Source organism: Trichoderma gamsii (genome assembly GCF_001481775.2).
Source record: "Trichoderma gamsii strain T6085 chromosome Unknown Scaffold_14.2, whole genome shotgun sequence".
NCBI classification, from domain to species: domain Eukaryota; kingdom Fungi; phylum Ascomycota; class Sordariomycetes; order Hypocreales; family Hypocreaceae; genus Trichoderma; species Trichoderma gamsii.
Genome location: NW_020171351.1, coordinates 155,777 through 178,026, shown reverse-complemented (window position 1 = coordinate 178,026; position 22,250 = coordinate 155,777). Strand labels below are relative to the sequence as shown.

Genomic DNA, 22,250 nt, shown 5'->3' with positions numbered 1-22,250 from the left:
GAGGCCGATGCGCTGCTCGAGTCGTTGAAACGAGGTTGACGGGCCGGAACCCCAGATGGAACAAACCCTCTCCTGCGGATGCGCCGTCATCACCGCTGCCACCGCCGCTTGTCTGCTCAGTCGCTGCAGCCGTCCAGAGGGGCAGATCCGATCCGATCCTCGCACGAAGCGCCGAGACTGAGATTCAAACGGACCGAGCAGTCGGCGCCTTGTCCGGGAGCGCGAGCGCTATAACAGAAGCCTTGCCAACGCTGCGAGCGCTGCGACGAGCTGCGCGTCAGCCAATTTCGAGGCTGGCAGATGCTACACTGGACGCGGCTCACGGAACAAAACCTGGCAAAGGCGAGTGACGTTTGGGGCCTGCGCAATATAAACCGCCGCTGGCGCCTGCCCGTCTGGAGCCAGTGATCGCTTCTGCTTGGATCGACACCGTCCGCCATTCTGCGCAAACTCTCCCCCGAGGAAACCGCAGCCCGTGATATGAAGCGGCTGCTCTACGGCCTACACCCGAGCCTCTGCCGCTGCTTCTCCCACTCGCCATCGCCAATGTCGTCGCCAGCGTCGTCGCCGGCAGCCTCGTATCCGGCCTCTGCGGCGTCTTCCTACTATTCGTCGTCGCCCTCGTCGCCGCACTCTTCAGACGCCGCGCCCTCATCGCCTTCGTCGCCCTCATCGCCCTTGCAGCGGCACGCCTGCAGCCAGCATCCATCGCCCGGCCAAGCGACGCCGGCTGTGAATATGAATTCCGCGAGAAATCCCGAGCCACTCATGGCCTCTGCGCTTCACAAGCCTGGCTGGAGACCCACGGTCAAGACCGCCGTGGCCAACGGTATGCACGCACCTCCCAATCTGGCAAAAAACAGCCTCTCACTCCTCCTCGCCCAAGATAGGGAAGCTGATCCGTGATGATGTTTAGGCGCCATGAATGGCCATCGCAGCTACTTCCAGGAACCTGACCTCTGGCAGCAGGCGCCTGTTCTCACAGGCACCACCCAGTTCGAGCCTCGTGAAGGCGTCAGGAATATCATGATTACAGGTGGAGCGGGCTTCATGTAAGTTTTAATGGCGTACCACACATCTGCCAGCCCACGTTGCGGCTCAGTGCCACACCTGCCGCCCTGCATATGCATGACTAACTTTTGCCGTCATTCTCAAGTGCTTCCTGGGTTGTTCGCCATCTCACCTTGACATACCCTCACGCTTACAACATTGTATCGTTTGACAAGCTCGATTACTGCTCTGCTCTGAACAACACCAGAGCCCTCAATGACAAGCGCAACTTTACTTTTTACCATGGCGACTTGACAAATCCCTCCGAAGTCCTCGACTGCATGCAACGCTATCACATTGACACGGTGATGCACTTTGCAGCTCAGTCGCATGTGGATTTGAGCTTTGGCAACTCTTATAGCTTCACCCACGCGAACGTCTATGGCACGCACGTTCTTTTGGAGAGCGCCAAGAAGGCCTGCGTTAAACGGTTCATCCACGTGTCGACTGACGAAGTTTATGGCGAAGTGGGCCATGGCGAAGATGAGCTGCAGGAAACCAGCATCCTTGCCCCAACTAACCCCTACGCTGCAAGCAAAGCAGCTGCCGAAATGATGGTCCACTCCTATCACAAGAGCTTCAAACTACCCACCATTATTGTGCGCAGCAACAATGTCTATGGCCCGCACCAGTACCCCGAGAGTAAGTTTGTCCATATCAAGACAATCAAATCGTATACAATCCAGTCTAATTCAGTCATTTAGAAATTATCCCCAAATTCATATGCTTACTTAACCGCAAGCGCCCTGTCGTCTTACATGGCGACGGCAGCCCCACTCGCAGATATCTCTTCGCCGCGGATGCTGCAGATGCTTTTGATACAATACTTCACAAAGGCCAGGTTGGCCATGTGTACAATGTTGGCTCCACCGATGAAATCTCCAACCTTGAACTATGCGGCAAAATCCTGTCAGCCATGAACATCACTCATGATACCCCAGAGCAGTTTCGGAAATGGGTCAAGTACACCCATGATCGACCGTTCAATGATTGTCGGTATGCTGTTGATGGTTCAAAGCTACGAAACTTGGGATGGGACCAGAAGACGACGTTTGAGGAAGGACTGCAGATGACAGTGGACTGGTACCGCCGGTTTGGCGAGCAATGGTGGGGAGACATCAGCCATGTTCTCACCCCATTTCCCATTGTTAGCGAAGGAGAAGTGGTGCCGGATGTCGAGCATTTTGTCAAAGATGACCCTCCAACACCTGTCGAAGCTTACCCAACGAATGGCAATGGCGTATCTCAAAAGGCAAGCTGATTTTGTCGGCATTGCCTATCAAGCGATATATTTATACCACCCCGCGTATGGTTGCTAATTTTGATTCAAGACTTGAACGTGCTGATCATTTGGGCGAATGTGACTTAAGATGGAACGGAGTTTACGGATATTACGAGCATAAGAGAGGCGCGCATAGCACCCACAGCAGATATTATACCAAGTTAGAGGAATTTCAATAAACAAATATAGACAGTTAACATTATCATCATTGTGTGTTTAATACGTCTGTACACCCGTCTTGGCCGCGTTAAGCAAGCTAGCTATCAAGCATCTCAAGTTCGCTACGAAATCACCAGCGTAAAGAAGAAAACACGCAAAATCTGCTCAACATCCACCACCGCCGCCGCATCCTCCGCCGCCGCCGCCACCTCCACATCCTCCTCCTCCTCCACATCCACCGCCTCCACAGCCGCCGGAGGTGCATCCACCAGCTCCTCCGCCACAGCCAGCCTGTAGGAATCGTCTGGTTAGTCATGATGGAACAGGAGATCAAGGATTGGAAAGACACGAGAAAATGACTTACAGCAGCGCATCCTCCTGGACCTCCGCAGCCACCGGCAGCAATGTTGCCGTTGCCACAGGTTCCGACGGCGCAGTTTGCCCAGGCGCCTTGTCCTGAGGAGATGTAGCACGGGTCCCAGCCGTAGTAGAGGCCGGGGGTGAAGTAGATGGGATACATGAACGGACCGTACACTGAATTGGATGTTTGGGTCAGTTCACACGCAATAGCGAGGTGTAGCATGGAGAAGATATGACTACCTACTGTAATACGGATACCCCCAGTTTTCATAGTACTGATCCCTGGCTGGCAACGTCCTGCCCTTCTTCTCGGCCCGCTTGCACGCCTTCTTGTAGGCCTCGTCGAGCTTCTCCTGTTGCCGGACGCGGGCGTGCGCGCTGACAAAGGGGTTGGTCTCGAGCGTGCGGATGGAGTTGTGCGCCGAGATGTGGGCCGAGTTGTCGGGCGGGCAGAGGCTGGCGGAGCCGGAGGCGTGGAAGGAGTCTGCGAGTTTTTGGGAGGAGGAGATGTTGAGGAATTTGCCGATTTTGGAGCATTGCGATTCGCGGACGGCTTTGTTTTGTTAATTTTCTTCTCTCTCTTTGTCTTCTTGATGACAAACTCTCTTTGTGGGAGGTGGGAAGAGGAGAGATGATTTGAGGGGAATAGGGGGGAGAAGAGTTGTTTTGACTTACCTTCGCAGTACCAACATGTGCATTCGCTGTATACTTCGTTGTAGAGGCTTTGATATGTCTTTGTAGTCCATTCGAATGCTTCACTTAATGCGTTTTCGTCAATCTTGTCGTCGTGGTCGATGAATTTGCCAGTCAACCTCATCGTAAAGGCGTAGTAGTCTCTCGGTGTGAGTTGGTGTGTATGCCAGGCCAAATCTACATCCAGCGTAGGAACGGCCATCTTGTCGGGATGTTTCTTCATGATTGTGATGAAGCGGTCGTATTTGGTGATGAGGCGGCTCATAGTGGCCCTCGCAGCCGGGCTGTGAAGCCAGTCGAGCTTGACCATCTTGTCGATGAAGACGCCCTGGCGCATGACGGCGCCGCACAGGTCGAGGGCAAAGGGCGAGAAGTTTTCCCAGTAGCGGCTCATCATCTTGCGGGTGGCCACTTTGGCCTCGCGCGGGAGGATGGCGCGTCGTGCTCGGGAGTAGTTTCCGTAGAGCTTGCGGATCACTTGGCCGTCTTTGGTGGCCTTTTCGATGAGTTCTCGCACGTCGACCATGGACGGGTGCTGGGCTTGGGGGTTGATGAGTTCGAGGATCTTGGAGCGGAGTTCGAATTGGATCAAGCGGTTGGGGAATGTGCGGGAGTAGATGATTGAGTATGGTGGCTCGGGCACGATTTCTGGCGTGCCGGAGACCATGGAGAGGATTGTACCGGGCATGGGGACGGATTTGCTGAGGACTAGGGAGGAGTCTTTGATGAATTTGGAGAGGGAGAGGACTTCTTTGGTGATGGTCTGATGGCAGCTGGGGCAGGTGTGGGAGAAGTTTCCGTCGCCGTAACCGTTGCCGATAGTGCCTTTTGCTCTATAAGTGTTTGTTAGCAGTGGTGAACTCGAGCCATTATATATAACGGATTTGCATAATAGAGTTGTGACAACAGTACCTTTCTGACTCCGAGGCTGTTCCGCAGGTTGTCCATGGCACCTTCAAGCCACCCTTACACCACGGACACCGGAAATCTTTGGTCATGGAGTCTGCTTGATTGTCCCAGTTGAGGCCTGTCCGTGCGACCCAGTTGGTTTTCGCCTCATCATTCGCGTTGTAGGAAAAGTCAGTGGAGATGGCATTGTTCACGGGTAGCCATGGCATGCCGGCGGTCCAGTATTCAATCATGTTGGTGCGAATGGCGTCTTCTAGGAAGGCTCTGGGGTTCAACATGTGTGCGTGCATGACCATTAGAACATCTAGCGTCCATATTAGTTCCTCGAACATATGTTATAAAAGCATGCTTTTATCTGATCATTCATGAATACTTACCCAAGGGTGGAATATTATCATCACTCCAAGGCAATGGCGCTCCACTGGTCGGGAAATCAATATATCTAGAGCCACGCGTCTTCATCATGTCCGCCTCGGTCAGCATCTCCTTTTGTCTGGTGATGGCGTTCCACCACGCCTCATATCGGTCCACGGCACGCGCAAGGAAGATGGCCCATCGCTTCTCGCGCAGACGGCTGAGCGCCAGCTTGTTCTTTTCGTCTTTGCTGAGGCTGTCCAGCTTGACTCCCGATGGCAGCGCCCCGTCGAGGATGATGTCGGTGTCCTTGTCGGCGCGGTCGTCCCATAGGCCCCAGAGGCCATCGTTGTAGCCCACGTCTTCTTTGAGCGAGTGGATGGCGTGGAGGAGCTTCAGGTGAGCTAGGGTTGTGTCTACATTGGGGATGCCGGTTGGTGGTTCGGATGAGATGGCGAGATTTGCAAATGAGGCTGTGATGTCGATGTCGCTGGGCGGATTTGGCTGTCCGTTGGGGGGTTCTGCCGCTGTGGGCGTGTAGCCCGGCGGCGCTTCGCCGTTGGCCGGCTCTCTGGTCATGGTGGACGAGCGGTATGAGAGTCCGATGAGAGTGTGGTTTTATCTGATGAAGTTGGAAGAAGAGTTTGCCGCTGCTTATGTTGGTCGAAGTTTGTGTGTTGTTATGTAGGTAGGTACCTTTATAGTTATTATAGTTACTGAGGACTTATGTGATATTATCGAGCTAGCGCCAATGTCAAGATGCGGAGGTGGCTATGAGATTGCGTTTCTATCACATGGCATCGTGCATAGCCAGCGGATAATATGAAGAAGAAGAAGAAATTGACGCATACAGCAAAGACACAAGGCTAACACGGAGGAACGTGCATGCTGAAATGCCAAGAGTTGTTCCTGTTCATGATCCTCTGCCTAAAAGACAAGGCGGCGGGTGGCGGACGATGGCATTGAAAATGATCTCCGGCTTGCATAAGCGACAAGCGATCACCAGCCCCGTCGACGTCACTCGAGGCGCAGGCGGTCATTGTTGGCGCTAAGCCGTGGATTGGTTTCTGCACTGCTAAGATATTACGGCGGCGTATCGAGGAGAATTGAGCCTAGGATCTGTATTGATTCTACCTAGACGTGGAATCTCAGCTAGAGTGTCGAATCTTGGTGGCGACCGATTGCTGGGGACTAGCCGCTTTGTTGTCACCAGTCGCTAATGGCCGCTAGCTGCAACACGACGGGAAAAGCGGGCGTACGTGTATTCAGCAGCGCTTCAATGCCTATGTTCTCCATAATTGACTAGGAAGTCCGAAGTGTGCTGTAATGCACTTGTTGTGCGAGGCTGGCGGGGAGCCTAACCATAGGACGATCAGCTTTGGCATCTCGCTTCTCGGCCGATCGTCAACACGTGCTTTGTTTGTTTGGGTCAAGCACAACTTCCTAAATCCTTTAAAGGATCGGTGGCGCAGCAAGGTAGGTATGCATGTTTGCTGCGTTCGGTGGCGTGCCAAAGATGGTCGAAGGGGTTGCTTTGGATGTTCTAGAACTGGATGAAGAACACTAGTTAGTCGACGTCAATTTCTGTTTTGGGCGCCGAAAGCCGAGATACCGCGATGCCAAGTGGACTAGGGATTCTAGGCGCTTTCGTTGTTGTAAAAGGGATAGATTTCTCTGAGCCCGTGAACGTGTAAGTCTAAACGATATGAGGCGGCCTGAGAGAAATTTTATAGGTACTTCGACAAGCGACGATGACTTGGCTCACGATTAGAGTCAGTTGTAAGTAGCAAACAAATTTATCAAGCTGTGCGACGCGTCGGAAATTTTCCAAGCAACAAAAGACTTAGATGACATAATTGGAGAGATGTTGAGATCTCTGAGAAGGACTTAAGCTTGCATGTAGTAGACACACGAGGAAATTGCAGATGTAGGCAGCCATTGATTCACAGCACCAGCAAAGCAGCACCATCACATTCATAAAGGTAAAAGGCTCTGTAAAGCGGCGCTAAGGTGAACATTACAAAAAGCAGATTTCAGGAATAAAAACCGGCAGACAACATTGAAGGTAGTGTTTTTGCATGGAAAGCAAGCCGCGATAGTTTAAAATTATAGTATTGAACCTGTGTTCTGAGGGTCCAAACGCTTATTATTACTTTTACTTGACTAATGCTTAGATGCCTCAACAGGTAGTAAACAGGAGTTATCAAGACCGCGTATGCTTGAGTACATAGAACATGCAATATTCGTTCAACTTTGATCCATTTTTGAAAGTCCTACCCCTGTCTCCCGGAATTTTTACGAACAGGTATCCGTGCTATCTTCTCTCGACACTTTCTGCACCCTGCTTCCGAATATTACTCTATTCTAGAGTGCGCGTGTCTTTTCAACTGACAAGATGCAGCCGACTCAAATACCCCACTTATGCCCTTATACCTGGTCATATCAGCCTGAATTCTGCACACAGCAAAACAAGAGGGTCAAGTCGGCTGCGCCTCAGCATCACACACGCGTCAAAGCCATATTTAGCGGGTACTTTTGTGTTTCAGATGTCTCCTTTCGGCAAGCATAAAACGTCTATATTTAACATGTTTATACCTGATATATACTAGTCCTGGCTCCTGATGGTGGTGAAAGCATCCAACCTTGTGTGACTTGATAGATGCTGCACCCAGTCGCGCACGATCAGTGGACCAACCAGGAATATGATTCGATTTCTACAAATTCTCTCAGTTCGAGATCTTTACTTAAGAAGAATTCTTTTTACACCGCTGGCACTGCTTGAATATTTCTCCGCGGGTTTTTCTTTGCGGGATTTCTCTCGGCAAGGAGACCAGAAAGGCGATTGGTGGCCTGGGTTCCTAATATATTCATAATCTGTCTTATAGTATGCCCTCCAAAGAGATTCGTACAATAGAGAATCATATAGACTCGGGATTCAGTATCTTAGTAGTCTTATTGGTGGAGAAATAGACTTGACTGGGCAGCCTCTTGGGTCTGGAGGTTGTCGAAACAATAGTAAGAGCTTCAGAGAAATGGATAGGGTTTTACATTCCTACACAAGGGTAGATATCTATACATGCAAAATATCATGCTCCATGGATTTAGCCATCAGAAGTATTTATGGGCGTAGTTGGGATACTGTATGCTTTCATGTATCATAAGTCTTCAGCGTACTGGAAGTACATACCTATGGAGCGACGATTACGGTACAGCTCTTCCGCAGCCACCGTAAATACTGAAGAAACTTTGAAAATCGATTCAATTATGGGCAATACAGATAGAAATTAAATTCATTTTTCTCACTATTCAGCAACCTCTTGTATCCACTTATATAAATAGCAGACTCACTCCTAATAAAGCGTAGGTTGAGTAATGCTAAGAGTTATGATTGGACATCTTATTCGTCCATACCACTCATATTTGAAGAGTGGTTACAGATTAGGCAATACGCAATGTTGAATAGCGTAATTAGCATGCTGTGATTATATTTACGTTGCGATGTTAGCTATCGTAAACAGCAAGGCGTGATTAATACGTGCATTGCATCAATACCTGAAGTGAACGGCGAATTGAGACTGGCAAAAGTATTGTCAATTGAGCAATAGTATCACTATAGCCATCCCGGAATACTCTCTTTGGAGTAGATAGGGTCAAACCCACAATCTATGTCCCGCATGATGATTGTTCAGGGAAGACATATGTTCTAGTAGAGATGATGATGGAATCCTCGTCTTCCTGTGATTAAGTATATAACATGGACTCAATTCCTATCACCCAGCATTGAAGCAGAGGCAGGATTAGAAAAGATAAATTACAGGGCAGGTCTTATACCACACAGTCTATTGGAATATAGCAACAGCTCCTGGTATACCTTGGATCGAAGGATTTACAAGAATGTGTGGAGTATCTGTCAAATAGACAGGGGCATATACTGCAGTAGCGGGCTGTACTGCTGAACCTTTTCTGGCCTGGAGCACACATTTCCGCTCTGAAGATCACCTCACTGAGCTTATCTCACTAGCATCATCATTATTTTTTTCCGCGGCTTAGGACAAACCCAGCAACGCGCGTAAATGGGCGCAGAACCTCGTGTTTATAAATGTGGGTGCGTGGCGCAGTGAGTAGCCTCCCAAGAAGAGAGCCGATAAACAGGCCGCGGGTGAAGCTGAGTTTTGCTGGCTCCCGGTCGCTCATTCTAAGCAGCTCGTGGTAAGAAAACAATATGATTAACCATAAAAAATAAGAATAAGGTAGGCTTCTAACGTTACTGGATAATTAAAAAGCTGCCGCAACAAGCCATAGGTCCGGGAGTGCTGCGCGGTTATATGTAAAGGATTCGGAGATAGACACATGCGCAATGGCATGGGAGAGAGTTTTTTGAGTTCTCAAAAGACCACACTAAGCAACAAGGCGGGCCACCCTGTTTGTGGCGCGGTAAGCCATGACGGAGTAGCATTGTAAAGGACGTACGCGTACGTGTATTTGGGCAAAGATTCCCTCGCTCGTATTTCGGGGCATATCCGAGATCCGGCTTCATCTTTTGTTTCTTTCTCTTGGCATCCCAGGCTGGCAATGTCTGTTCTGGGTAAATGGGCTAGGGGGTCGTTTCCTTAGATCCATCACACGTATCTGTATCTGCCGAGTACATGTCCTCTTGATACTGTTAATCTGTTTATTTTGTTTTTAGATGCCTTTCTCATCGTTTGCGTTTGTTCGTTTTCATGTCCCATGATGTTTGGCAACCAGACGCTCGCTCATGTTGGCGGTTACCTTCATCGCCGACCGAGAGTGGTGGGAGCTTTGTTTGTTGCTACTTCATTTGCACTTTATTACTTCTTCATCCTAAATGGCGCTGGCGATGCCATCTTGGAAGCCATCTACGAGTCAGGCACAACTAATCCATCCATTACTTCTATTCTCAGAACGTCGAACGAGTATCGCAGAAACCCCATCGAGCCTCCTTTCAAAGATCAGTTTTGGGAAGTCGGACAGCGGTCGAGGAATTTGAGCCAATGGATTACCATTCTGGATAGCCAATGGGGATCTAAACTACCCAAGGATGATAGACATTTGCTCGTCAACGCTATTGAAGAGACTGCCATCTCTCTCTTCCCTTTTCTTCGACCACCGGACACGAAACAAGACAACACGGCGCCACTGAGTGTCTTACGGGAATCCTTGACCAAAGGCTCAAGGGGGATTGTAATCTCCGCTGGAGGAAGTGATTCATCAGTGAGGTTTGCAGGACACTTGATTGCTTCTATCAGAGACGTCCTTGGCTGCACACTGCCTATCCAAGTTGTCTATGCCGGGGAAAACGACCTGCCGAAGCACCGCCGCGACGCCCTCTCATCACTCGATAAAACGCACAACACAGAGTTTTTGGATGTGTGGACCGTTTTTGATGATGCTGCGTTGCAGCTGCGAAGGGGGGGCTGGGCCATTAAGCCATTTGCAGCTCTGGCATCCAGATTCGAACAGGTCATTGTGCTCGATGCCGATGCCGTGTTTCTACAGTCTCCCGATGTGCTCTTTGAACAGCATGCCTACGTCGATAACGGAGCCTACTTATTTCACGACCGGCTGCTGTGGCAGCATGCATTCCAAGACAGACACCAGTGGTGGAAAGAGCAGATCAAGGAACCATCGCCGGCGATGAATAAATCTCTAGTCTGGATAGAAGACTACGCAGAAGAATGCGACTCTGGAGTTGTCGTTCTCAACAAGTCCCGGCCCGAGGTTCTGGTGGGTTTGCTGCACATAGCTTGGCAAAACACGTACGATGTCCGGGAGGAAGTCTCATACAAGATTACGTATGGAGATAAAGAGACGTGGTGGCTTGGGCTGGAGCTTGCTGGATCAAGCTATGAATTCGAGAAGCACTACGGATCGATTGTTGGATGGGCAAAGGAGGACGACATGGAGAACAAGACTGTGTGTAGCTTTGTCATTGCTCATCCGGACGAAGAGGACAAGCTGCTCTGGTATAATGGCAGTCTGCTCAAGAACAAGCTGGCAGATCCGCACAACTATGAAGTTCCGATATTTTGGATGATGGACGGGAAATGGGAAAAGGGTGGGAAGAAGGACATGAGCTGCATGGTGGATGAAAGGGCTTGGTGGCTGAGTGGTGATGAGATTTCGGTATTACAGCACAGCATTGAACTTGCCGTCCAAGTCGACGAGCTTTTAGGGCTGAACGAGCAGAATTAAGATGACTAACACTGGTTAAGGGTATTGTCATTATCATGAATAAGCCAATTGGGGAAATATGTATGGATATGCTCAAATGTGGCATAATTGTCTGTTAGGTAGTATAGGGTAAATAGCATTTGGTATTCTTGTTGCGTCGCATATCGAATATCACCGACGCACGCATTTCTTGTTGTTTCTGGGGCTGGAGTTGAAGCTGGGACCTACGGTGCCTACGCCGTGGTTGTTCTTATCTTATCAAGGGGGCCGCATAGAGTCCAATTGACTCTTATTGTCCCGCTGATTCGGACCAATAGTGGAGGGAATTCCATCAGGATTGAAAAGCAGAGGTAGCTGTTTGTGATTGTTTGCGAATATCGTGATGCGGACGGAGAGCTCCGGCTTAGTCACTGCCAAGCTTTCGCTAGCAATATCCATCGGATCGAATGCCATCCCTGCTCATATACGCCGTGCTGTCAAGGTAACAAAAAGCTGCAGCTGCACGGGAGCCTTGGCATCACGTTTATCGCGATCATCGTGCTGCAAGTTGCGGCGACCTGGTTCCACAGATGGATGCAGGAGCTTTAATCCTGCACTATTGGCCTGCCGGGAGTTTGCTGCTGCCGTGAGTGCTCACAATCACGATCCAGCAGTCTTTTATCCAATTTTCATACGCATCCTTGGTAGTTGCACTGCACTCGAGTATAAACAATGAAAACAAGAGACGGAGTGTAAAGACTGGAAAGACAAAGAACTGGTGTCGATATGCCCTTGATGCCATTGAGCTCTGCTAGCTACAGCGCTCAACGTGGGCTTCTGACAGCTGAAAGTCCCACTGAGCGAGCGCCACGTTGGCATTCGCTCATTGTGGCTGGGCCTCATCTTAGCCCCAGACAGCAAGTTGGCGGCCTTGTGCCATGTTTCGCGTGTCTCCCCACTTGCTGGCGTCAGCGCCATCTACGCAATCGGGGCCGATCCCTTCCCTGCAGGCGCATTTCCAAGATCTCCAGCTGCGGCGATCGTCGCGCTGGGACTTGGTTGATGGCATGATTCTTGCATCCCGCACTAACAAGCTGTTTCAGCTGAGACAAATATTATCATCGATGGGTTGCTAACGGGTGTTTCTTGTGGTTGCTAAGATTAGGACACTGTCTACAGGCTGCGAGAGTATCAAACAGGTGCAAAGTCAGCGCGCAAGAGTACAGACGGCACTCATCTGATGCTTATCTGCAGTGCCTCAGATGGCCCGCGCGCCTCAAATGCTGCAGCCTCAATCGCCATCATGACGAAAGCGCAAATGCCGCAGAATGCCACGGCCAAGAGAAATCCTCAGCCGCATAACGAAATAGCAAGATGCTCCATTCAAGGACCTGCACGAGCTTATCTGCAGCTCGAGCTGGAAGCTAGATCCCCACCAACTTGACTGATGCGCCGCCCTAGCTGATAAACTTAGCACTGGCTCGCATCACTAAACGTCATCGAGCTGGATGCGCAGATCCGGTTTGCGGCTGGTGTCACTGCCTCAAGTGGCCACGGCACGGTCGGCTACACAATATAGCTGAGGCCATGGCAGCGAGAAAATTGAGTTTCGATCGCTGATTCAGTCAGTGAGTGCTCTTGACCGCGGCATTGCCCAAAGCTGTGCTGTCTGCTCCCCGCCAGCAACTGATCTTGCCCGGTGCTTGGCCGAAACCTTGGCTGCCATCAACAACTGGAATCTACCTAGCCTGGTATTTCATCAACAATCACCTTCTTCCTTCTTATTCCTGGAAACTTATACGACTGAATGAAATAGTGGCTGGTGCCGCTTATACCGCCTTCTTCTTACGCAAAGCCATACTCTGCATATCGGCGCCATGAATGTCGACGACCATCCGATGGCCTCTGGGCAGAACTACAGCGCCAGGAACCGCGTGCCCAACATCCAGGAGTTTATGAACCGCCTTGATGCGGAGAAGAAGCAGCGCGATGCCGAGATCGACAACCAGCTGAAGAGCAATAAGCGCAATCCAGATGTCAAGCTTCATAAAAATGACCTCCTCGAGCGAAAGGGCCAGCGCAAAGTGCGCGATCCCGTCACGGGGAAGGATGTTGGGATTCGCGACGCCGATATGGACTTTGAAGAAGCAGTCGAAAACCCACAGGTACGCATCATTACGCCGGCTTCATAATCTCTCTTTTCTTTTCTTTTCTTTTCTCTTGATAAATAAAGAGCCTTGTTACTGACATTCTGGGCAGATGTCTGTTCCCAATGGAAACTTGGGCAAACATGCCACAATAGCCGCTACATCTCAGCAGTCCGGAGAAGAATACCGCTATGCTCAAGATGTGACTGCGCCCCCCGATCCAATCCAGGAGGGGTCAACTTCCGACGTGCCCATTCGCAGTGAGAAAACGTCCGTCTTATTCTACAAGACTCCATCTGTCAGCTATGAGCCCATGTTTACCGCCCTTGAGATGCGGTCAAATCTCCTGTGTGCCGGAATCTTCATGGGCATCGTCTTCTTTGGGAGGCTGTTTGGTGGCCGGCTGCTCGGCCTGATTCCCTTGGCCATCTGCGTCACGTCTGGCGTCCACTTGTGGGTGCAAGATTTGATCCGAAAAGGACGAGATTTGGAGTGGTCCAGTGAGCAGGAGCGTGGCGAAACCGCCACCATCAACCTGATTCCCGAGTCTGTTGAATGGATGAATACTTTCATCGGCGTTTTCTGGGGCATGATCAATCCTGAAATGTTTGCTGGTGTTGCAGATACGTGAGTAGCCATTCCCAGTTTGCCAATTAACCATACTCAAGGTGGCTAAACTTCACACAGCATAGAAGATGTCATGGCAGCATCTGTTCCCGGTGTCATTGAGCACGTCCGAGTTGCCGATATTTCTCAGGGCAGCAACCCTATTCGAATTCTCAACATGAGAGCCCTTCCTGACTCTCATGTTCAAGACATCAAAGACGAGATTCGCAAGGAGAATGAAAAGACAATGGATGAAGACGAACTCGCCGCTGTTTCCCAAGCTGGGGCATTCTACAACATGGAAGTTTCTATTGGCTACCATGCCAAGCCCTCAGGAGCCGACATCGCCTCCAAGGCCCGCAACATGGGCATGCAGATTGTGTTTTACCTTGGAGTCAAGGGCCTTTTCGGAGTTCCCCTTCCCATATGGGTAGAACTAATTGGTCTCGTTTGCACCGCACGTGTACGGTTCCAGCTTAGCCCAGAACCCCCGTTCCTCAAGACGATGACGGTCACGTTGATGGGTGTGCCCAAAGTGCAAGCCGGCTGTACTCCAATGGTCCAGACAGGTGTCAACATTTTGAACTTGCCTCTCATCTCCAATTTTGTAAACTGGGCTATCAAGGCTACAGCCTCCATGTACGTTGCTCCCAAGAGCTTGACTCTTGATATGAGCAGCATTCTATCAGGAGACGACATCAAAAAGGAAACAGAAGCATTTGGTGTCATTTTCATCAGAATCCACAAAGCTACTGGCCTTAGCAAGCAAGACCAGCGTGGCAGCAAGGGCGGTGGTTCCGACCCCTACATCACCATTAGTTGGAGCAAGTTTGGCAAGCCCCAATTCTGTACCCGAGTTATCCAAGACAACCTCAATCCTGTTTTCGAAGAGACGTGCGGCTTGCTGGTTACCAGTGACCTCATTAAAGCTGACGAGCAGCTATCAGTGGAGCTTTGGGATAGTGACCGATCATCTGCCGATGACGAGGTTGGCAAAATCGAGTTGAGCATCCAGCAGCTCATCCAGCACCCCGGAAAGATGTTCCAGCATGTGTCTACGCTGAGCGGTCTCAAACCCGATACTGTCATGCCTGGTCAACTCCATTGGGAAGTTGGATTTTTCGGAAAGACGCAGTTCCGTAAAGCGCTTCGCACTGATGGGCACAATGTCAATGTCGTTAAAGAGCTTGGCGATAGGCCCGAATTTCACGACGACTGGGGTACCATTCAAAACGAGGAGGAAGACGCCGCTGTCCATACGCCGCCTGATCCTCTTTGGCCGTCGGGTATCCTTAGCGTCGTTGTCCATCAGATTGTGGGCTTGGAGCTGGCTAATGTCAAGGGCTCACAGGGCAACCGCAAAGGCAGAGAGTATGAGCCCGCGCGCCCAGAAGCCGGCGAGGTCAAGGAAGAGCAAAGCAAGAAACTGCCGAGCTCCTACTGCACCATCCTGGTCAATGATGAATTGGTTTACAAGACTCGAACCAAGGTAGTTTCGTCACAGCCAATCTTCAACGCGGGCACTGAGAAGTTTATCCGGGACTGGCGCTCTTGCATTGTTACCGTTGGTGTTCGAGACTCTCGCAACAGAGAGCACGATCCATTAATCGGAGTAGTCCCTCTCAAGCTATCCGATATCATGCAAACCAACAGCGAGGTAACACGATGGTATCCTCTTGACGGTGGCATCGGTTTCGGCCGTATCCGTATCTCCCTCCTCTTCCGGTCTGTTGAGCTCAAGCTGCCACCTCCACAGCTGGGCTGGGATATCGGATCATTTGAATTTACCTCAGACACAATCGTCGCGGCCAACTATGCGCCAGCTAGTCACGTTCGGCTCCGATTACGTACTGGAGGCTCTACTGCCAATGTGAAGAAAGACCACTCTGTTCGTGAAGAAGGTAGCATGATTTGGAACATTGGCGTTGCCGAAGACGAAAAGAAGCTTCGACTGCCAGTACGATTCAGATATAAATCACCCGTCTTTATTGAATTCCATCCCGCCGGTAAGAGGGGTCCCGATGCTTTTGCCGCGTTGTGGCTGCTGGAGCTCGTCGACAACCAAGAGAAGGAGTTTGACATTCCTCTCTGGAAATGCAACAATCCCACACGACTATCTCAAAACTACATCACTGAAGAGAACTTTGCTTCTATCCCTGACCTGGACATTCAGGAGATTGGACGCGTTCGATTCAAGGGTCGCTTCTCTGCTGGTACCGACATGGATCATATTCGATTTGTTACCGACAGCGACTCTCGCGAAACAATTGAAACCTGGGAGGCGTGTTTTGCAGAGGGTGTACGACAACAGGAGGTCCAGCCTGAGATTCCTCCAATTGTACAAAAGCTGCATGATGAATCTTTGACGCAAGGCCGAGATGTACTTGCACATGCTGACGAGAAAGAAAAAGATCGCTGGCTTGCAAAAGATGGCACTGACTGGACCGGGGCATTTGGCCAAGACCCGCAAAACTTGATGAACAATCACATGTCCAGCGCCGATACTGAAGGACATGAGCATTTCGAGGTAGACACGGATGAGAATGATGAAGACGACGATGAGGTTCCAGAGATTGTAATGCGGAGGACGGAAACAGACCCAACATACGGCTCGGCACCGTCTGAAGGTAGTGACGACCGCCATTCCCTAGAATCGGCTGGGACTAACACTTCGCGAAAGAGCAGCGCCAGCACCGGGAGCAAGAATCCCATCAGGGCGTACAAGAATTACAAGGAGAAGAGCCGAGACTTGCACCGTAAGCAACGCGGGCTGATGCAGTGGCTTCCCATGCGCAATGCACGGTTTGCCAAGGACGAAGCCAAGTTTGCGGTGCGCAAAGTGAAGAAGATGGGAGCTTTGAATGGACGGACGCCAGATGTGGAGTCTGAGATTTAATACGCAACGTTGCTGCAAGGTTTTTCCTTTCGCTCTCTCCATCTCTTTCCTGTTATTCCTCTCCTACTAGTACCCGTTTTCTCCATCTTTTTTTCTACTGTTTGATATACTGCGGCAGATTATCTGCATCTATCATTTTGAATGGACACGGATAGGTTTTGCACGATTTATGACTTATGATGGCGCTTGGCTCTGACGACGCGCCGAGAAATTACGCTCTTTTTCTTTCATTAGGGACATACATGCATTCTCTGAAGTGAATTGTCTAAAAGGAAGTGCTTCAGTTTTACTTGTATTATTAATTATATCAAATACGCTATAGTTTATTAAAATTTCTCTACATATGGGCGAATATCCAGCTCCTGAGTGAAAGCAGATCGGTGTTGCGAGTGTAAGTGCCAGTAACTCTCGGCAATCTAAATCATGCGTGTTAGTCGTACAGTGGAGATGTAACAAGAGATTCACAAAAGCAACTTACAGCATCAGGGCTAATCTTGCCATCCTCCACGCCGTTGTTGAATTGCCTGTCCTTGCCCCAGGGGGTATCAATGCCGCCATCAATGACGGCCAGGGCCACGTGCACGCCCTTGGGGCCGTACTCGCGGGCTAGAGACTGGGTGAGGGCACGCTGGGCGAATTTACCAGCGGCGAATGTGCCGAACAAGGCGGAACCGCGGACTGAGGCGGTGGCGCCGGTGACGAGGAGAGAAGGAGGGTTGGGGGAGGAGTCGACGGCGTCGACGAGGAGAGGGAGCGTCTTTTGGGCAAAGATGAAGAGACCCTTGCTGTTGGCTTGTCAGTATATACAAGATTGTGACAACGTCATGAAGGTCTGGAACTTACGCAGCGCCCTGAAGGCTCACGTCCAGATTCTCCAGCGTCAGCTCCAAGAACGGCTTCCGGGCCATGCCGCTGCCGCCGTTGTACACGGCCGCGGCGAGCTTCGAGTCGGGCAGCTCCTTTGCGATCTGGGCAAAGGCGGCGTCGGTAGCAGCCGGGTCGGTGGCATCGGCGGTGATGCCGATGGCGGTGCCACCGGAGGCCTTGATGTCGGCGACGATGGACTCGTAGGAGGAGGGCTTGCGGGAGAGGAGGACGACGGCGTAGGATTGGGCGAAGCGGCGGGCGAGGGAGGCGCCGGTGCCGGAGCCTACGCCGGAGATGACTGCGTAGAAGGGAGGGGGGGCCATTTTGGTTTGTTTACTTTGTTTGTGATATTGAGGTTGATTGAGATGAGATGAGATATATGTGTGAGGAGTGAGGAGTGAGTGAGATGAGGGAAGAGATTGATATGGATGAAGTAAGATATTGGAGAAGGGAGTTGTGTATTATATGTATATGAGATGTGGGAATGACGATGATGAAGCAACGAATGGCGCAAGACAGGTTCTCCTCCAATCTTTATTTTCCAATAGTATAAAGATGAACGGGGGATCTCGCTGATAAATCTGCCTCACTAATTCGGTATGTCTCCGCGGGTGTGCCGTGTGGATGGCGCGGCTTATAAAGCAGGAATTAGCTATTGCGGGCGGTTTTGTGCGGGGTGGTGGAATGTTGGTTCTCTTGGGCAACTTCTTTTCTTGGCCTTGTTTTTAGTTTTTTTTTTTATTAAGCAGCTGGTTTTAGATCTCATTCAAGAGAAACGATATTCTTCTGTCACTGTTCAAGTAATTGTTCATGCGATTTATGGTTGTTGAGTTGGTGAATGGCGAGTCCGTGGATTCTTACACATGCCATTTTTGCTGCTCCTAACTGCGGGCAGCAATGGCGTCATCTTTGGAGAAACTCTGAACTTCACCAGGCCATGGAATCATTTTGCGTACGCGTACCGTACTTGTCAGAATGCAGAGAGACTCCAAAATTACTCATTTACTAATTAGTCAACCAACCCCTCCCCGTAATGCCAAGTGTTTAGTCTACGCGTAGATTGCGCTGGTGCCGGGCCGGAGCCGAACTTGGACGGCCCCACACGGCGCGGGAGCCGTACTGCCTTGGACCGACACATGCCTTTGATGAAGAATGCTATATAGAGTTTATAGAGCAGATGATAGATGTGGTTCTTTCTCCTAAATATATGCTAGTGACATACTTAATCATCTCAAATATCCTGTTCACTATGTTTTAACTACATGTTGGTAATCGCATTTGCCTTGGCACATCTAGCAGTGTCCTCCCAGGAACAATCGCAGTTCTGCCAAGCGAGCCATTAGACCCAACCATGAATAGCCATATATAGGAGCATATGAAAGACTTGAGTCATAAAAACTATACAGCCTCCAATATTCAATGACTATTAAGTGGCATTCAATGGGATTTTCAACTTCAACGGATCTTGCGAGCGCGTTTCACCATATGAGGCTTTAATTGCCCCGACACCGTTGTTACTCCGCATATGTCTAGTTTAGTTGCTAATACTGGACTCTCAACTTAATCTTTTGTTAGCATAGACGAACTATCTCAGCTGCGAATATCGGGCTTTTGCGCAAGAGACAGGACAGCCATGGCCGACACCGAGCTACTTCAATCCCACTACAGCAAATCTATACATGGCAGCCACATTTTGCACTTCCACAATGTGCTCGATGCATACGGCCATCTGTCGTTTCGCCACCCCACCAATCCAGCTCTCTTTTTCATGGCACGAAGCATTGCCCCAGCTCTGATCGCTACCGAGGCAGATTTGATCGAATATCGTGTTTCAGACGGCGAACCAACGAACCCCGATTCAGCGCAAGGCTACATTGAGCGCTACATCCACTCCGAGATCTATCGCCGCTTCCCGCACATCAACGCCGTGGTGCACAGCCATGCCGAGTCGGTGATTCCCTTCACCATCTCGGGCGTGCCGCTCAAGCCGTGCTATCACATGGCCGGCTTCTTGAATCCCGAAGGCGTGCCGGTCCACGACTCGGCCAGAGATGTTGTCGCGCCCACTGTGCCGGATCTGCTGGTGCGCAATACGCACATGGGCGCGGCCTTGGCCAAGCGCTTCGAAGACGGCAACAAAGTCACGTTGATGCGTGGCCACGGCTACACTGTTGCGGCAAAGTCGATTGAGCTCGCTGTGTTTTATGCCATTTATACGCAGAAGAACGCTGCCATTCAAACCGCCGCCGTGGGGCTGATTGCCGCTGCTGGTGGTTCTATGCAGAATTCGCGCTTGTTGAATGAGGATGAGGCTCGGGAGCGTACTGCGTCTGTGGCAACGACGGCGAAACGCGCGTGGGATCTGTGGGTGGTTGAGGTCTCTAATTCTACGCTGTATCCGAAGGAGTGAGCCTGCTTCTACTATCGAAACTATTTTGCTTGAATATATCTTACTTGAGAAAACTAGCGGACATATTGGCACCTCACTTAGAGTGGTGGTAGACCTCTGTTTACAAGTCTGAAATGCAATTCACATATGTAGTATGTTGTTCATGGCTTTCAGTAAAAGAGCGAGGTATCATACAAGTCAAGGCTCGTTGTTACATCTCAATGAGATAATATAGAGGTCCCTGGTAGATGGTTCGATCCCAAGGTAAGGTTTGTTTCATAAATTAGCAGTATTAAATAGCTATATCGGGCTCACTTTTCACCGCTGTGGCCAATCTAAGTGCTGGCCTTCCAAAATGAATAACAAGCGTCCATGGATGCATCAGATCTAATACGATCCTTGTCCTATGCTGACTCTTTGTCGATGAGAACATGCTTACCCTCCTCAGTCGGAATAAGGCCGAACGGTTCAAGTTGGCGGACTTGAAGACAAAGAGCCCGCTGAATAAAGTGAATATGCCGAGCATCAAGCTGAATGGCGTCGGGGCGATCTTAAAGGGTACGCTAGCAATCCGGACCAGTTCACCGACAGATTTGCGGGGGGCGATGCGGGCGCCGGGCAAGAAAGTCGCGATGCGAATGGCGATGAAGCCCTCGGGCAGCGAGTCATTAGTTGCTCCAGGAATGCGATCCCAAGTTGTGGCCTCGACGAACAGAAAGACGAGAAGGGCCGCGAAGCCCTTGACGATGGCAATGAACCAGAAAGCTCACTGCACGTTGCCAGCACCCTGTACGACAAAAGAACAGAGACAGGGGCTAGCAGAGGTGCCAAAGTCGAAGTAGACGTGAAAGATGGTGAATGCACGGCCACGCTGGTGTAGGATGAGCATGTCAATGAGCATGTGCGGACCAAGAACTCCCACGGCGTTGCCGAAGAAGCCAGCAAAGCCGCGCGACACGATGAAGATGTCGAGTTGATCGGCTTTTGTCATGTAAGACGACCACAAGTCGGAGCCCATGAGGCCGATAAGCGGCCAGAAGAAGATGAAAGGGCGGCCGATGATGAAGGACAGCACATAGAAGAATATGCCGCCAGTTATTATGCCGGCATTGGCTGATGAGTTCTGGTAGGCAATGGCCGTCGGAGGCTGATGATAGAGAGTCGAGAGCGGGCCAATCTCGAGCTGTGATGTGAGACGCTGGTGAAGCCGCAGAAGCAGGCCAGGCAGAGGGCGGCGAGCACTCTGCCTATTCTAAATTACGTCCAATTTTATATGAAATGTCAATCAGCTTACTGTATGAAGTGAAAATGGCTGAAGAGAGTCGTCATTGTATGGCCTTAGAGTAGTGGTATTTGATGGAAAACCATTTACGATGAGCATGAAGCGTACCAGGGGATCTCTGGGGTCATCCGAAGGATGCGGTGTCAACACAATACGGCTGTGTGCAACATGCAAGCCAGATTGAGCCTTCTCAGACTCCATTGGCAACTGTGTAGGGGCAGCAGCAATCGCAACATGGTCTTTCAAGATGGGATTGGCCATAATGAAGGATCCAAAACCAATTACAGTAGATATCAGGCTTGTTACAGTAATTGTATATGGCGCGATGAGGAATTGCTTGGGCTGGCCAGCTGGAGAAAGATGAGACCGCTTGAAGGCGAATTAGGCTGGGGTTACATATCGGCTACAAGCCAGACTGGGCTCGAGGAGAAGAACACTGTAAAGAGGCCAATAAATGTCAAGGAATATGAAGACATACATCTTCACAAATGCCCAACCAAAAAACATGCAAGTGGGGATAACACTTTAAGAAGCGAGGGTCAAAACACTAAAGCGGCAGAAAGTTGCCGGCATTCGCAGCATTTCAGCAGATACGTAAATATTCAATATACAATAACATATTTTTCCTTTTGTTTTGAATGGCTGCCTTCTTTGAATTCTTTGAATCGACTGTTCCTACAAGCGAAACAAATCCAACATCCCTGTAATAGCCACAAAACAATGCGGGCGTATCAAACGATCGTTGATCAACGATGAGCTATCAACTTTCACCATCGGGTTACTTTTATCTGCGTGGCCTCATCAGAATATACTGATGTATTAAGAAGCTAAAACTGTTGTTCATTTTACACACGAGTACTCATCAAACATTTTCCTAATCTCGCAATGCGTATGCCACTGCACATACTGGGTAATGCCTATGTTGTAAATTGGCGTTTGCTAATACTACATATACTCTTTTAGACGTTACAATGCATGAATGCTGCAATACCCCGCATCACCAGCTTCGACGCTTATCATCTATTCAGGCCAATCTCCCACGCCCAAGAGTGCACGGAGGGGTCCAGAACTGACAATTAAGGCCA

The 22,250-nt window shown here is 50.2% G+C and overlaps 7 protein-coding genes across 7 annotated transcripts; 4 read left to right on the top strand and 3 right to left on the bottom strand.

Annotated features, from left to right (window-relative positions):
* Nucleotides 1-480: 480 nt before the first annotated feature.
* Nucleotides 481-2,311, top strand: TGAM01_v204750 (dTDP-glucose 4,6-dehydratase; the record flags this gene model as incomplete). Its single annotated transcript, XM_018801551.2, has 4 exons — nt 481-829; nt 917-1,052; nt 1,157-1,692; nt 1,755-2,311. 4 exons carry the CDS (start codon nt 481-483, stop codon nt 2,309-2,311), a joined length of 1,578 nt encoding a protein of 525 aa, XP_018665344.2.
* Nucleotides 2,312-2,656: 345 nt separating this feature from the next.
* TGAM01_v204749 (hypothetical protein) lies at nt 2,657-5,386 on the bottom strand (the record flags this gene model as incomplete). The annotated part of the gene is made up of 6 exons (XM_018801552.1): nt 2,657-2,782; nt 2,856-3,025; nt 3,096-3,404; nt 3,527-4,377; nt 4,457-4,757; nt 4,831-5,386. 6 exons carry the CDS (start codon nt 5,384-5,386, stop codon nt 2,657-2,659), a joined length of 2,313 nt encoding a protein of 770 aa, XP_018665345.1.
* A 4,152-nt stretch (nt 5,387-9,538) lies between these two features.
* Nucleotides 9,539-11,020, top strand: TGAM01_v204748 (hypothetical protein; the record flags this gene model as incomplete). Its single annotated transcript, XM_018801553.1, has 1 exon — nt 9,539-11,020. One exon carries the CDS (start codon nt 9,539-9,541, stop codon nt 11,018-11,020), a length of 1,482 nt encoding a protein of 493 aa, XP_018665346.1.
* Nucleotides 11,021-12,855: 1,835 nt separating this feature from the next.
* Nucleotides 12,856-16,627, top strand: TGAM01_v204747 (hypothetical protein; the record flags this gene model as incomplete). Its single annotated transcript, XM_018801554.2, has 3 exons — nt 12,856-13,143; nt 13,238-13,752; nt 13,813-16,627. 3 exons carry the CDS (start codon nt 12,856-12,858, stop codon nt 16,625-16,627), a joined length of 3,618 nt encoding a protein of 1,205 aa, XP_018665347.2.
* Nucleotides 16,628-16,953: 326 nt separating this feature from the next.
* Nucleotides 16,954-17,817, bottom strand: TGAM01_v204746 (short-chain dehydrogenase; the record flags this gene model as incomplete). The annotated part of the gene is made up of 3 exons (XM_018801555.1): nt 16,954-17,043; nt 17,106-17,412; nt 17,471-17,817. 3 exons carry the CDS (start codon nt 17,815-17,817, stop codon nt 16,954-16,956), a joined length of 744 nt encoding a protein of 247 aa, XP_018665348.1.
* Nucleotides 17,818-19,127: 1,310 nt separating this feature from the next.
* Nucleotides 19,128-19,904, top strand: TGAM01_v204745 (class II Aldolase and Adducin domain-containing protein; the record flags this gene model as incomplete). The annotated part of the gene is made up of 1 exon (XM_018801556.1): nt 19,128-19,904. The coding sequence occupies one exon, from the start codon at nt 19,128-19,130 to the stop codon at nt 19,902-19,904; it is 777 nt and encodes a 258-aa protein (XP_018665349.1).
* Nucleotides 19,905-20,264: 360 nt separating this feature from the next.
* TGAM01_v204744 (hypothetical protein) lies at nt 20,265-21,426 on the bottom strand (the record flags this gene model as incomplete). Its single annotated transcript, XM_024549499.1, has 4 exons — nt 20,265-20,270; nt 20,323-20,622; nt 20,677-21,135; nt 21,274-21,426. The coding sequence occupies 4 exons, from the start codon at nt 21,424-21,426 to the stop codon at nt 20,265-20,267; spliced, it is 918 nt and encodes a 305-aa protein (XP_024405729.1).
* Between the last annotated feature and the right edge of the window lie 824 nt (nt 21,427-22,250).